The 15,072-nt window shown below is 41.2% G+C and overlaps 1 protein-coding gene across 1 annotated transcript in view; it reads left to right on the top strand.

Annotated features, from left to right (window-relative positions):
* The first annotated feature begins 1,299 nt into the window (after nucleotides 1–1,299).
* The window catches only part of lrrc75bb (leucine rich repeat containing 75Bb), a 52,499-nt gene continuing 38,726 nt past the window's right edge, over nucleotides 1,300–15,072 (top strand). The window contains exon 1 of the mRNA XM_024380672.2: nucleotides 1,300–1,897. Coding sequence (XP_024236440.1) covers nucleotides 1,604–1,897 — 294 coding nt within the window. The 5' untranslated portion in view covers nucleotides 1,300–1,603. The remainder of the gene's footprint in view (nucleotides 1,898–15,072) is intronic.

Below are 15,072 nucleotides of genomic sequence, written 5' to 3'. Positions count from 1 at the left end.
CAATTTTGTTACTGCTCTAATTACATTGGTAAACAGTTTAAAATAGCAAAAAGGCACCTCTGTGGTTTATGGTATATGGCCAATATACCACGGCTAAGGGCTGTAATCCAGGCACTCCGCATTGGGTCATGCATAAGAACAGGCATTAGCGTGGTATACTGGCCTAAAACCATTATTGCTTGATTGACTCAGGGGTGTGCATACCTATGCAAATGAGATAGTTCTGTATTTCATTTTCAATACATTTGCAAAAATGTCTAAAAACATGTTTTCACTTTGTCATTATAGGGTATTGTGTGTAGATGGGTGAGAAAAAAGATTGAATACATTTTTAATTCAGGCTGTAACACAACAGAATGTGGAATAAGTCAAGGGGTATGGATACTTTCTGAAGGATATGTCTGACAAGACAGTTGACCGTCAGAGCACGTCTCCACAGAGGAGCAAGTATAGACATGGACAAGTTACCTGACAACATCACGAAAATGATGAGTGTGCTGCAATGGGTGTTGTTGTGATTCTGGATGGCCAGATAGCTACTGTAGCAACAATGCCAAGAAACTGCCATACAGGGAATCGTAGGAGGCTCGTTTCAGCAAGTTTTTTTAATCTGATACCATGTCTTATTTTGAGGTGTTTTGTATGTGATATTATGGCAAAAATTCGCTAGCTAGCTAACCAACAACTGTAAGGATGTATTTGAGACAAGTTCTCATTGTGCAAATTAATTTATGTTTTCAATAAACATTGGCGACGAAGTATAGTTTACATATTGTCAACAATCTAAGCCAATTATGTCTGTTTTGTACCCATAGTTACGCACGCATCGTTTTTGTTGCTAAACAACCTGTCAATTAATCCTGCTGTAGAATTCATTGCAGCCAAGTAGGTCAAACAAAGGACTGAACGAGTCCTTCGGAAAACCGAATCAAACCTCTCAGTCACTAAAATGAGTCGTTCAAAACGAAGAAATCGTTCACGACCGACACATCACTACTCAATAATCCAGCATCAATAACCTAGCGGTCTTTAAAGAAAACAGCCCAACTAAGTGACCCATAGCCTGCAACCCAGCAGTTGGGTCAACCAAACAACCAAGCATTTTTGTGTGTACAAAATGTAAAAGCATCGATCTCTCAAATCGAGTTAGTTCGTCGTGAGCTAAACAACAAAATTAGCCTTGGACCTATATGAAGAGAGAGTAATCGCGCGACCCTGATCTAGGCAGCGCGGGTTCTGATTGGACGCAAAGACCACGAGCTCCGTGTGATATTGTATTACTGCACGAGCTCTGCTGTGGCAGTGCGTGGTTATTACTGGAAGACGAAGGAAACTATTTGAAGACGAATTAAGAATAGAAAGCTATGCAATACTGACGGTGTGATGCTCTATATTTAATATAATAGAGAATATAGTCATTTATCAACCTCTGCTCATATCTTCTCCCTTTGTTTTCATACTGTAAAGATAAAAGTACATGCGTGCGTTACTCAATTTCCAAGTTTAGGCTACTGTGCAACTGTTATGGCTACATTCAGCCAAACGTTAATGATACATAGTGTCAAGGAGCCGTTGTTCAAGTGAAACATTATTCTGTGAAGTAATGGGTTCTAAGTTGACCAGGCAGAGTAGTCTGGACCAAATAGAAACCACATTTTCCAAGAGGAGACGCCAGCGGCATGACAGCTCCAGAGAAACCGAGAGGAGTGGAGGCAAGGGTGGCGGGGAGTTCTTGTTTACATCCCTGATGGTCAAGTCCGACAAGCTTCCAGGGATGCTACGGAAGACCAACCACAGCCCCTACGTAAGACGGGTGGCATGGATCCGGGAAATACAGAAGCTTATCCGAGAAGAGAAACAAGAACAAGCAGTCGAAGTGCTCAAATTGCTAAGAAAGGTAAGAGAGAACGTTTAACACTGAGTATTAACTTCTCAACTTCATAAGACGTGCTCTCTGTAAGTCACCTGCTGCACCTGCAGAATATGATGCTGCTTGTTCAGCAGTATCCACAGGTTGTCACTCAAGTCAGTGCCTGATAAATTATTACAAATGTACTGGTAAAAATGCTGCATCTATTATTAGTATTAGATTATTATACTGTAGGTTTGTTTTTACGTTAGGCTGGGTTCCTTCTTATTTTGGGGTTTCCCGTTTAAAATTATTTACTGTATGTCTTTAAATGTTTTGATTCACTTCATTGTCAACCTTTATTAAGTGTCTTAGCTTTATAGTTTACTCTGCTCCAATTATTCAGTGGCTTGGCCCTTATAATATCTCAGAGCAAAGGTGTAACTGCTTTGTCAGATTGCTTGCCTCAGGCTCAGGTACAGTGCCTTCAGAAAGTATCAATTTGAACATTTTTGTTTATTTAGCAGATGCTCTCATTCACACCCGTTTACTTTTTCCACATGTTGTTGTGTTACAGCCTGAATTTAAAATGGATTCAATTCCGATTTTTGGTCACTGGCCTAAACGCAATACCCCATAATGTCAAAGTGGAATAATGTGTTTCGTAATTTTTACTAATTAAAAATGAAAAGCTGAAATGTCTTGAGTCAATGAGTGTTCCACCCCTTTGTTGTGGCAAGCCTAAATCAATTCAGGAGTAAAGATCAGCTGAACAAGTCACATAAATTGCATGAACTCACTGAAAAACAGCTTCTATCTCAAGGCCATCAGACTGTTAAATAGCCATTACTAGCCAGCTACCACCCTGTTACTCAACCCTGCACCTTAGAGGCTGCTGCCCTATATACATAGACATGGAATCACTAGTCACTTTAATAATGTTTACATACTGATTTACTCATTTCATATGTATACACTGTATTCTATTCTACTGTATTTTAGTCAATGCCACTCAAATATATATTATTTCTATATTTCTTAATTCCATTATTTCACTTTTAGATTTGTGTGTATTGTTGTGAATTGTTAGATATTACTGCACTGTTGGAGCTAGGAACACAAGCATTTCGCTACACCCACAGTAACATCTGATAAATATGTGTATGTGACCAATAATATTTGATTTGTGTGCAATAGTGTTTAACATGATTTCTGAATGACTACGTCATCTCTGTACCCCACGCATACACATCTTGAAGGTCCCTCACTTGAGCAGTGAATTTCAAACACAGATTCAACCACAAAGACCAGGGAGGTCGCAAAGAAGGGCACCTATTGGTAGATGGGTATAAAAAAGCAGACATTGAATATCCCTTTGAGCATGGTGCAGTTATTAGTTACACTTTGGATGGTGTATTAATACACCCAGTCACTACAAAGATATAGGTGTCCTTCCTAACTCAGTTGTCGGAGTGGAAGGAAACTACTCAGCGATTTCACCATGAGGCCAATGGTGACTAAAACAGTTACAGAATTTAATGGCTGTGATAGGAGAAAACTGAGGATGGAGCAAGAACATTGTAGTTACTAACCTAATTGACAGAGTGAAAAGAAGGATGCTTGCACAGAATAAAAATGTTCCAAAACATGCATCCTGTTTGCAACAAGGCGCTAAAGTAATACTGCAAAAAATATGGCAAAGCAATTCACTTTTTGTCCTGAATACAAAGTGTTATGTTTGAGGCAAATCCAATACAACACATTACTGAGTACCACTCAGCATAGTGGTGGCTGCACCATGTTATCTGTATTCTTGTAATCGTTAAGGACTGGCCAGTTTTTCAGGACAAAAAAAAGAAAGGAAATGGAGCTAAGCACAGGCAAAATCCTTGAAGAAAACCTGGTTCAGTGTAATGTCGACGCAGGGAGTCAGGAAGCAGGTGTAGGTAGTGAGTTTAATATGAATGAACATAGAACGATACAAAACAAGAGACATCTGACAAGGAAACACAACCAATAACGCCTGGTGGGAAATAAGACGGAGTGCTATTATATAGGGGGAGTAATCAGGGAAGTGATAAAGTCAAGGTGTGCCTGATGAGGTGCAGGTGTGCGTAATGAAGGGTTGCAAGGACCGGCGGATTGTAAACAGACAAACAGCTCCAGGAGGACGGCCCTGAGGGCGAGGAGCAGGCCGGATGATCTCGGATAATGTTGGGATCTATAATGTTGTCCACCGGGACCCAACACCGCTCCTCTGGACCGTACCCATCCCAGTCCACCAGGTACTGGAGCCGTCCCACACAACGTCTGGAGTCTAGGAGGAATCTGACGGCATAGGCGGGACCTCCCTCGATGTCCAGGAACCATCGGCCTGAGGAGAGAAACATGAAAGGAAGGTGAGATCCCATACTCAGTGGTGAGCTGTAATCTGTATGTCACCTCATTGACTCTCTGGAGGACCTTGAACGGCCCCACAAACCAGGGTCTCAGCTTCTTGCAGGCAAGGCGAAGTGGGAAGTTCCTGGTGGAGAGCCGGACGCATTCACCAGGATGGAACACGGGCGCCTCACTGCGGTGGAAATCCGCCTGCTATCTGGAGAGCGGTAGGGAGACTAGAGGAATGAGGATGCCTTTGTGCGTAGGTGCAGTGATGATAAAGAGTAGGCTTTCCTGGTGCCACAGTGAGGGTGAGTGGTGCTGTCCTCCAGGACACACCCGCTCACACCACCAGGTGTGACATTTCCAGATCCCAGTGCTCGACCATCCAACGCTTGAACCGGAAATGGAGAGAAGAGCGGGTGTGAGGTGATGTTAAGTGAGGAGGCAAGGGCCTGGTCAATGAAATTCCCTGCGGCACTGGAGTCCACTAGAGCAGTAGATACAAAAAATGAGGGACAGCCAGCTAGTGATATTGATACTAGAAAGGGTTTGGCGGAAAGAGAGGATGGTGGAATATTCACGCCAAACCCAGGAGAGGGATGATCACGGGACTGTCCCTCTGCTCTTGTGAACCCCGGGTTGGGACATATTGGACACGGCTGAAGCTGTGGCCCCTCTTGTCCGCAATAGGGACAGCCCCAGCTGTCTCTGGCAGTGTCGCTCAGCCGTGGGGAGGCACGTGGCCCCTACCTCCATGGGTTCAGGCTCTGACTCAGATTGGTCAACGAAGGAGGCAGAGCGGTGATGGTGGTTTCCGACGCTCCCGTAGAAGGTTATCCAGACGGATGGCCATCACGATAAGTCCGTCCAAGAGAGTGTGCCATCATCTTGGCACGCCAACTCCATCTGGATCTCCTCGTGCAATCCTCTTTGGAATAGGGTGCGGAGCGCTGGCTCATTGCATCCGCTGGATGCTGCCACTGTCCTGAAGATGAGGGTGTACTCCGCAACGGTCTGGTCTTCCTGCCATAGGTGAAGTAAGCGCTCACCTCCATCTCTGCCCTCTGGTGGATGGTCAAAGACCCTTCTGAACAGAGCCACGAACCCTTCATACGAATCCAGCTCCTCCTCTCCTTTCTCCCAGATGGCCGTAGTCCACTCCAACTCACGTCCAATCAGCAGGGAAATAACCATGGCAACCTTGGACCTCTCGGTGGTGGGGGCTGCCATCTGAAGAGCGGAAATCGAGGGAGCACTGGATTAGGAAGCGACGGCATTTTGATGGAGTCCTATCGTATTTGTCCGGGAGGGACAAACTGACCTCGCTGACCTGGACGGACTGCTGGATGGGCTGGGATGCTGGGTCGACACATAAGAAAGAATCCTCCGCCTGAGGGAGGTGACGCCCTTTTGGCAACGTCGAGACATTGAAGAACACGGAGGATCTCATCCATACCTGCCCCCATTTGAGCCAGCTGGTCGTGGTGTTGGCGAAGTACGTCTCCCTGTTCATTGACCATCTGGAAGATGCCTTGATCAACTACTACTTCCATGTGGTGAGGCATTATTCTGTAACGACGACGCAGGGAGTCAGGAAGCAGGTGCAGTTAGTGAGTTTAATATGAACGAACATAGAACGATACAAAACAAGAGATACGCCTGACAAGGAAACATAAGCAATAACGCCTGATGGGAAATAACAACGGAGTGATATATATATATATATATATATATATAAGGGGAGTAATCACTGAAGTGATAAGGTCCAGGTGTGCCTGATGAGGCGCAGGTATGCGTAATGAAGGGTTGCCAGGACCGGTGGTTAGTAAACCAACGACGTCGAACGCCCATGGGGAGGAGCAGGAGAAGACGTGACATTCAATCTGTTTTCCACCAGATGCTCTGAAATGAATTCACAATAACCTAAAACACAAAGCCAAATCTACACTGGAGTTGCTTACCAAGAAGACGGTGAATGTTTTGCTTAAAGTTAACCTTTTCACATGTGGGTTCCAAATATCTCTTAGCGGTCACAGCAGCATGAGTTGTTTTATGCACGAGATGTCAGAATGCACTCACTGTTCCAAAATGTGATTGTTGCGCAACAGGAAAGTTAACACGCGCTGCCTGATAATTATCAATAGGCTATCTTTCAGTTTGTCAATTTCAAATGATTTTCTAACAAATGTTATTTTCAAACACAGTTTGAATTAAGGTGTGTTCCGCCTTTTTTGAAGGTTGTATTGATTATGATGAGCTAATACTAAGGTATTTACCAGCTATGTGTGGCACCATTTTTGATGACATTTTACAATGCGTTCTGGGTGTCACGTAACATAACTTTGTAAGTACTGTGTTTGTGAAGAATGTTTCTTTGAAAAAAACAGTGTGGCCAGCTCAAACGCTGACGGTTGCATCAATCGAAACTGGACGTTCTAAATAAGCTTTCTAATCACACCGGTTTGAGGGTATGCTGCAGGGACCACTGTAGAATGATCACACCCATTTGTTGGTACATGTGAAAAGGTTAATCTTGCATTTTACCAGAGAAATATAGGCTGGCTACACGAGAAACGTATTGGAGGCAAGTAGCTACACATCAGTCAGAGCGCTGTCTGCTGATAGAATTCTCAGTCATGAATTCTCATCCGAGTTTAGAAGTGCAAGGGAAGCACAACATTAGTCTGATGCTGAGCAGAAATTACAATAAGAAGCCTTTTAGATCTGTGTTTACAAAATGCAGCAAGCTATTTTCTATGCATAAAAAAAAAAAATCCTGTGTGGAAAACGCAGAATTATGTGTTAACACGACCCCGAGTTTAACTTGCTATCTAAGTAATTGGCTGAATCAATAAGGTGACGGAGCATCATATTTTGTTAGCTTTCTGCCGTGCTTGAGAAGGCAAAGCCCTTTGGATGAATTATTTGACCAGCTGCCACTTATATCTTGATTTTCATGCATTTTTTTCTCCTCTTTGTTCTCGGCCCGTCTGCTCCTCCCCCCTCTTTTCCAAGCAGAGCAGGCCTGTGACTCACAGACACAGCGTGTAGACATGCTGCTGGAGAGCCAGTACTGCATGCGTCAAAATTTTGTTCGTTTGAACAATGTCTCTCGTTCACATTAGCTTGGAAATGTCCAAAATCACAAAAAAATGACATTCGGTAGAAGCTCCTACTTATATATGAAAACTTTATGAGCTTGATTGCCTGACTTTGCAATTAATTTATTTTTGTTTGGGCTCGTTAGCATATTTAGCTAGCAGCCTCCATGTAAATGTGCTATTACTTGTGTAAATTTTGTTAGCATTCTGGTAATAGATGCCAAATTAGCTTTTTTATTGGGTTTCCTGGCGCCCCCTTGTGTATTAAACCGGTAATACCATATATCCCTGGGTGAGAGAAGGACGATATGAAAATGTGGATACCGCCCAACCTTAAATCCTTCCCTAACCTTTACCATTTAACCTAACTCCTAAACTTAACCCTAACCCCTAGCCTAGCTAATGTTAGCGAGCTAGCTATACATTATGCAAATTTGTAACATAATATACATTTGCAAATTCGTAATATATTGTACATTTTGTAAATCCGTAACATATACTGTAATACGAATTGTAATTTGTGAGATATCATACGAAATAGGTGATGAATATCCTCAAATTCATACATACCATAGAAAACGTAACATATACTAAATGGAGTGGGCATATTTACGTACAGAATAATACAAAATGCTCTGAGACCAGGTTGGTCACACAATAATCTTTGCCAGTGTGTGTGCATGTGTAGGCTACCTGCCCCTCGCTCTCTCCCCACCCGCAAAGTTTAAGTAGCATCTCGCGCCCTACACTTGTCTGACCATCACGTATGTAAACAACTAGCATGCGTGTTCCATGGCAAACTGCTCTATCCACACTGATTGGTGAAGTAATTTAATGAGCTAAATGGAAAAAGCTGTAGATTTCACAGGTTTAAAAGGAACAGAAAGGAACAATATAAACCAGTCCTTTTTTGGGGTTCAAACCGGTTCAGAACTTTATTTTGCTGGTCGGAACAGTGGAACGGTACGGAAAAATTGTGGTTCTGTTCAGAACGAAACGATTGGAAATTTTTGGTTCCAACCCCTGATTGTGTTGCCATGCAGAATGGGGCATGTCTATTGCACAAATTAATGAACTATATGTGAGCCACGTGCCACACATCAAACCTTAGCACCAGCAAAAAGCATAACCTTGTTTAATAAAGGACGTCACACTGACACTTCAAGATTAATGATTTACACACGCTACATTCACCCCTCAAACTTACTCAACAGTGACCCCAGCGTTGAGCTGAGTGTAACTGTAAATCTGGATCACGGCACCACTGTAAAGGACGTCACACTTCTTGCTTAGCCAGTACCACATCCTCCTGATTCAGCTCACGCTGAGGCTCAAACCTCGGACCTCTGCCTTGCTAGCACACGAGACCGCCCTCCTAAAGCGTCTTACCAGTCAGCGAGACACTTCAGGCTGAGTTTCACACATCCACATGTGCTACACTTGCACTGATCTGCTTCCCTGTAGCACTGAAGTTACATTAATTAAAACATGGTCAGCTCCACCTTCTCTTGTCAAGTCCTTACTTTTCACAGATTCGTCACACAACTAACAGTGGGTATTTAAAATCAGTGTCTGTAATTAATGAATCTGGGCCTTGCTGTGGGTTTTATTGCGCTTGGGTAGCCACTTATATTGATCTTACAGGAAAGCCTCTTAAAGTTCAGAGATCAAGACAACTCGTGTTGAGAAGACTCCCTCCCATCATTAACATACCACAGAGGAGACAAATAGTACTGTACTGCCATACAAGTATATGTCCCTATCTGAAGAATACTATGCATTTATTAGTTAGGGCAAACATATTTTCATGATTTCACATACACTGTATATCATGAAAATCAATACATTATAGCACGTTTTTTTTTGGCTCATTCAGTAGTTTATACCTAATAAAGTAGAGTTATTATCTTAAAATAATATTTTATATTTCTAAAACATAAGTTTAACATGATACTGTGGCTGCTTCCTGTTTTCATGAATATTAGATGTATAGCCCAGTGTCAAAACACCGGTTTTAGATGTCCAAATTCAAAATCAATATGTTGAAATAAACTGTGATGTGTTGAAGACAAGGAAAATTACCCTACACACATCACACTTGTAAATTAGTACCTTGTAAACTGCTTTCACCAACAATTTTTACCAGGGGGCCACTCTAGACTGGAATTGATTAGCTTGTTCTACTGTAATCAATAGCGTGTGCATATTAATCACAAACATCAATATTTGTATTGAAATCAATGAAACTGGTAAAACAAAACTGCGTAGATATGTACAGTTTGTGCTCTTCTAACAGGCAAAACACAATGGACTTGGGTATACTACATATACCAGCAGATAAACGAGAGCCTGTTGCAGCCATTTATTAACTCATATCTCGGTGAGAAAAATGTTTACGGCAGACAGCCAATACGAATAAGGTATCACAACACTCACTTTTTGACTGAACAATTTCAAGGAAATCAACACCTCACATTGGTTTCTAAATAGCGACAGGGGTTGGCTTTCATTTGAATGATAGCTTAACCCTCAAATCTGCAAATTCATGTGAGGCCAGAGATATTTATACATAATTTTGTCTTGCCACTATGGCCTTAAAGTCCCACTACAGACAGAAACACTGGTACTAAACCAAAGACATTGATTTGTTTTTGTAAGATTGTGATGATTAGAAACTTTTATACTAACACCACCAATCTGAGGTAAAAAATGTGTTTTTCCTGTCATTTTTGTGTGGTGATTGTACTAAGATGTTCTTATGAATTTAGCCTAATACATTTTTTTAACGTATGTCAAAATAATTCAATATTTAGATTTAAGATGAATCACACTCACAGTTTTACATCTATTTCTTACTACTTTAACATGGAGAGAGTTTAAAAATGCTCCTAACCACAATTTAACAGGGCACTCTAGACTATAGCTTCCATAGTGATTGTGCAGCAGGCTGAACGTTTGACATCTCTATATCTATTCTGTACAACATAGATAGACAGTTAGTCTCTTCCCACTTGCTGTGTCGACCCATTACACTTTTGATCCGATGTTAGATCATTTTAATGAACACATCAATGCAACTTGATAAGAAAACCACCCACTAGATAAAAACACTGGTCCAGTCAGGTGGGAATGAAACCTATATCAACTCACACTGATCCACTTTAACAACACAGTAGTTCTTGTAGCTCTGCTGTTTTTCCTCAATGAGTGGAAAAGCAGTTTTTTCTTTCAGGGAAGGCTGGATTTGGAGTTAACACTTTGAGTCCCATGCCTGCGAGTTTTAGTGATTCAAACCCCTTTTAAACATTTAATGTTTGAGCTATAAACTGCTGCTTTTTAGCATTGGATTTGTCTATTTCTTTTGCTTCCGCGGATAGCAACCATTAGCATGTGCAATTAATAACAGGGGCGTTATTTGTGAGACAAGGGAGGATGTCCAATGATCTTCTATGTAAAATAACCCTTACCTTCTAACGACTCGTGTGGCTTGTGAGCATCATAGAGCAAGACATACGTGCGTGTTTTGTGAAAATGAAAAGCTGAGATTCTCACAAAACACGCACATCTGTCTCGCTCTATGACGCTCACAAGCCGCACAATGTTCGTTAGAAGGTAAGGATTCTTTTACATAGAAGATCATTGGACATCCCATGACATAGTGTCTATCATACTGTCGTGCTTTATGTACAGTACCAGTGAAAAGTTGACACCTACTCATTCAAGGTGTTTTCTTTATTGTTATTATTTTCTACATTGTAGAATAATAGTGAAGACATCAAAACTATGAAATAACAGATATGGAATCATGTAGTAACCAAAAAAAGAGTTAAACAAATCAAAATATATTTTATATTTGAGGTTCCTCGAAGTAGCAAGCCTTTGCCTTGATGATAGCTTTGCAAACTCTTGGCATTCTCTCAACCAGCTTCATGAGGTAGTCACTTTGAATAAACTTTGATTAACTCCCAACTTCTTTGGGATAGGGGGAGTATTTTCACATCCAGATGAAAAGGTTGCCCAGAGTAAACTGCCTGCTACTCAGGCCCAGAAGCTAGGATATGTATATTACACTCTGAATTTTCTAAAACTGATTTAATGATGTCTGTGAGTGTAACAGAACTCATATGGCAGGCGAAAACCTGAGAAAAATCCAACCAGGAGGTGGGAAATCTGAGGTTTGTAGTTTTTCAAGTGATTGCCTATCCAATATCCAGTGTAAATGGGGTCAGATGGCACTTCCTAAGGCTTCCAGTAGATGTCAACAGTCTTTAGAAAGTTGTATCAGGCTTCTATTGTGAAAGGGGAGCGAATAAGAGCTGTTTCAACAAGTGCTCAGCCTGAAAGCCATTAGTTGTGTCTCGCGAGTGGCCGTGAGCGCGACGGTCATTCTCTTTCCTTTCTATTGACAAAGGAATTGTCCGGTTGGAATATTATTGAAGATTTATGATAAAAACATCCTAAAGATTGATTATATACATCGTTTGACATGTTTCTACGAACTTTAATGGAACTTTTTTAAACTTTTCATCTGGTCTTCGTGCCCGCGCTTTGTGCATTTGGATTAGTGAACTAAACACGCAAACAAAAAGGAGATATTTGGGCATAAAGACTGACTTTATTGAACAAAACAAACATTTATGGTGGAACTGGGTTTCCTGGGAGTGCATTCCGATGAAGATCATCAAAGGTAAGTGAATATTTATAAAGCTATTTCTGACTTATGTTGACTCCACAACTTGGCGGGTATCTGTATGGCTTGTTTTGGTGGCTGAGCGCTGTACTCAGATTATCGCATGGTGTGCTTTCGCCGTAAAGCTTTTTTGAAATCTGACACAGCGTTTGCATTAAGGAGAAGTTTATCTTTAATCCTATGTATAACACTTGTATCTTTCATCAAAGTTTATGATGAGTATTTCTGTAAATTTATGTGGCTCTCTGCAAATTCACTGAATGTTTTGGAGGCAAAAAATTACTGAACATAACACGCCAATGTAAACTGAGATTTTTGGATATAAATATGAACTTTATCGAACAAAACACACATGTATTGTGTAACATGAAGTCCTATGAGTGCCATCTGATGAAGATTATCAAAGGTTAATGATTAATTTTATTTCTGTTTCTGCTTTTTGTGACTCCTTGCTTTGGCTGGAAAATGGCTGTATGTTTTTATGTGACTAAGCGCTGACCTAACGTAATCGCATGGTATGCTTTCGCTGTAAAGCCTTTTTGAAATCGGACACTGTGGTTGGATTAACAAGAAGTTTCTTTAAAATGGTGTATAATACTTGTACGTTTGAGGAATTTTAATTATGAGATTTCTGTTTGAATTTGGCGCCCTCGCAATTTCACTGGCTGTTGTCAAATCCATCCCGTTAACGGAATTTGATCCCTAAGAAGTTTTAACAGGTGTGCCTTGTTAAAAGTTAATTTATGGAATTTCTTTCCTTCTTAATGTGTTTGAGCCAATCAGTTGTGTTGTGACAAGGTAGCGGTGATATACAGAAGATAGTATTTGAAACGCTATTAGCGCGCACCCCACTAACTAGCTTGCCATTTCACATCAGTTACACCAGCCTAATCTCGGGAGTTGATAGGCTTGAAGTCACAAACAGCTCAATGCTTGAAGCACAGTGAAACACATGAAAGTGCTGTTTGAATGAATGCTTACGAGCCTGCTGCTGCCTACCATCGCTCAGTCAGACTGCTCTAATCAAATATCAAATCATAGACTTAATTATAACATAATAACACACAGAAATTAGGCCTTAGGTCATTAATATGGTCAAATCCAGAAACTATCATTTTGAAAACAAAACGTTTATTCTTTCAGTGAAATACAGAACTGTTCCGTATTTTATCTAACGAGTGGCATCCCTAGGTCTAAATATTGCTGTTACATTGTACAACCTTCAATGTTATGTCATAATTATGTAAAATTCTGGCAAATTAGTTCGCAACGAGCCAGGCGGCCCAAACTGTTGCATATACCCTGTCTCTGCGTGCAATGAACGTAGAGAAGTGACACAATTTCAACTGGTTAATATTGCCTGCTAACCTGGAAGTCTTTTAGCTAAATATGCAGGTTTAGAAATATATACTTCTGTGTATTGATTTTAAGAAAGGCATTGATGTTTATGGTTAGGTACAGTCGTTCAACGATTGGGCTTTTTTCGCATATGCGCTTTTGTTAAATCATCCCCTGTTTGGCGAAGTTGGCTGTCTTTGTTAGGAAGAAATAGTCTTCACACAGTTCGCAACGAGCCAGGCGGCCCAAACTGCTGCATATACCCTGACTCTGTTGCAAGGGAAGTGACACAATTAACCTAGTTAAAAGAAATTCATGTTGGCAGGCAATATTAACTAAATATGCAGGTTTAAAAATATATACTTGTGTATTGATTTTAAGAAAGGCATTGATGTTTATGGTTAGGTACACGTTGGAGCAACAATAGTCCTTTTTCCGCGAATGCGCACTGCATCGATTTATATGCAACGCAGGACATGCTAGATAAACTAGTAATATCATCAACCATGTGTAGTTAACTAGTGATTATGATTGATTGATTGTTTTTTTATAAGATACGTTTAATGCTAGCTAGCAACTTACCTTGGCTTCTTACTGCATTCACGTAACAGGCAGGCTCCTCGTGGAGTGCAATGTGAGGCTTGTGGTTAGAGCGTTGGACTAGATAACTGGTTGCAAGATTGAATCCCCGAGCAGACAAGGTAAAAATCTGTTGTTCTGCCCCTGAACAAGGCAGTTAACCTACCGTTCCTAGGCCGCCATTGAAAATAAGAATGTGTTATTAACTGACTTGCCTAGTTAAATAAAGGTGTAAAAAACATAACAATAGTAAAGAAAATTTGGCCAAATCGGTGTCCAAAAATACAGATTTCCGATTGTTGAGAAAACCTGAAATCGGCCCTAATTAATCGGCCATTCCGATTAATCGGTCGACATCTAGTTCAGAGGAGACTGCGTGAATCAGGCCTTCATGGTTGAATTGCTGCAAAGAAACCACTACTAAAGGACACCAATAAGAAGAAGAGATTTGCTTGGGCCAAGAAACACGAGCAATGGACATTAGACCGGTGGAAATCTGTCCTTTGGTCTGATGAGTCCAAATTTGAGATTTTTGGTTGCAAACGCCTTGTCTTTGTGAGATGCAGAGTAGGTGAACAGATGATCTCCGCATGTGTGTTTCCCAACGTGAAACATGGAGGAGGAGGTGTAATGGTGTGTGGATGCTTTGCTGGTGACACTGTCTGTGATTTATTTAGAATTCAAGGCACACTTAACCAGCTTGGCTACCACAGCAATACGCCATCCCATCTGGTTTGCGCTTAGTGGGACTATCATTTGTTTTTCAACAGGACAATGACCCAAACACACCCCCAGGCTGTATAAGGGCTATTTGACAAAGGAGAGTGATGGAGTGCTGCATCAGATGACCTGGCCTCCACAATCACCCGACCTCAATCCAATTGAGATAGTTTGTGATGAGTTGGACCGTAGAGTGAAGGAAAAGCATACAACAAGTGCTCAGCATATGTGGGAACTCCTTCAAGACTGTTGGAAAAGCATTTCTCATGAAACTGGTTGAGAGAAAGTGTGCAAAGCTGTCATCAAGGTAAAGGGTGGCTGCTTTGAAAAATGTGTTTAACACTTTTTTGGTTACTACCTGATTCAATATGTGTTCTTTCATCTTTTGATGTCTTCACTATTATTCTACCATG

The sequence above is a fragment of the Oncorhynchus tshawytscha genome, linkage group LG20, assembly GCF_018296145.1.
Source record: "Oncorhynchus tshawytscha isolate Ot180627B linkage group LG20, Otsh_v2.0, whole genome shotgun sequence".
NCBI classification, from domain to species: Eukaryota; Metazoa; Chordata; class Actinopteri; order Salmoniformes; family Salmonidae; genus Oncorhynchus; species Oncorhynchus tshawytscha.
The sequence above is the reverse complement of the archived record's forward strand: the minus strand, read 5'-3'. Positions and strand labels throughout refer to the sequence as shown.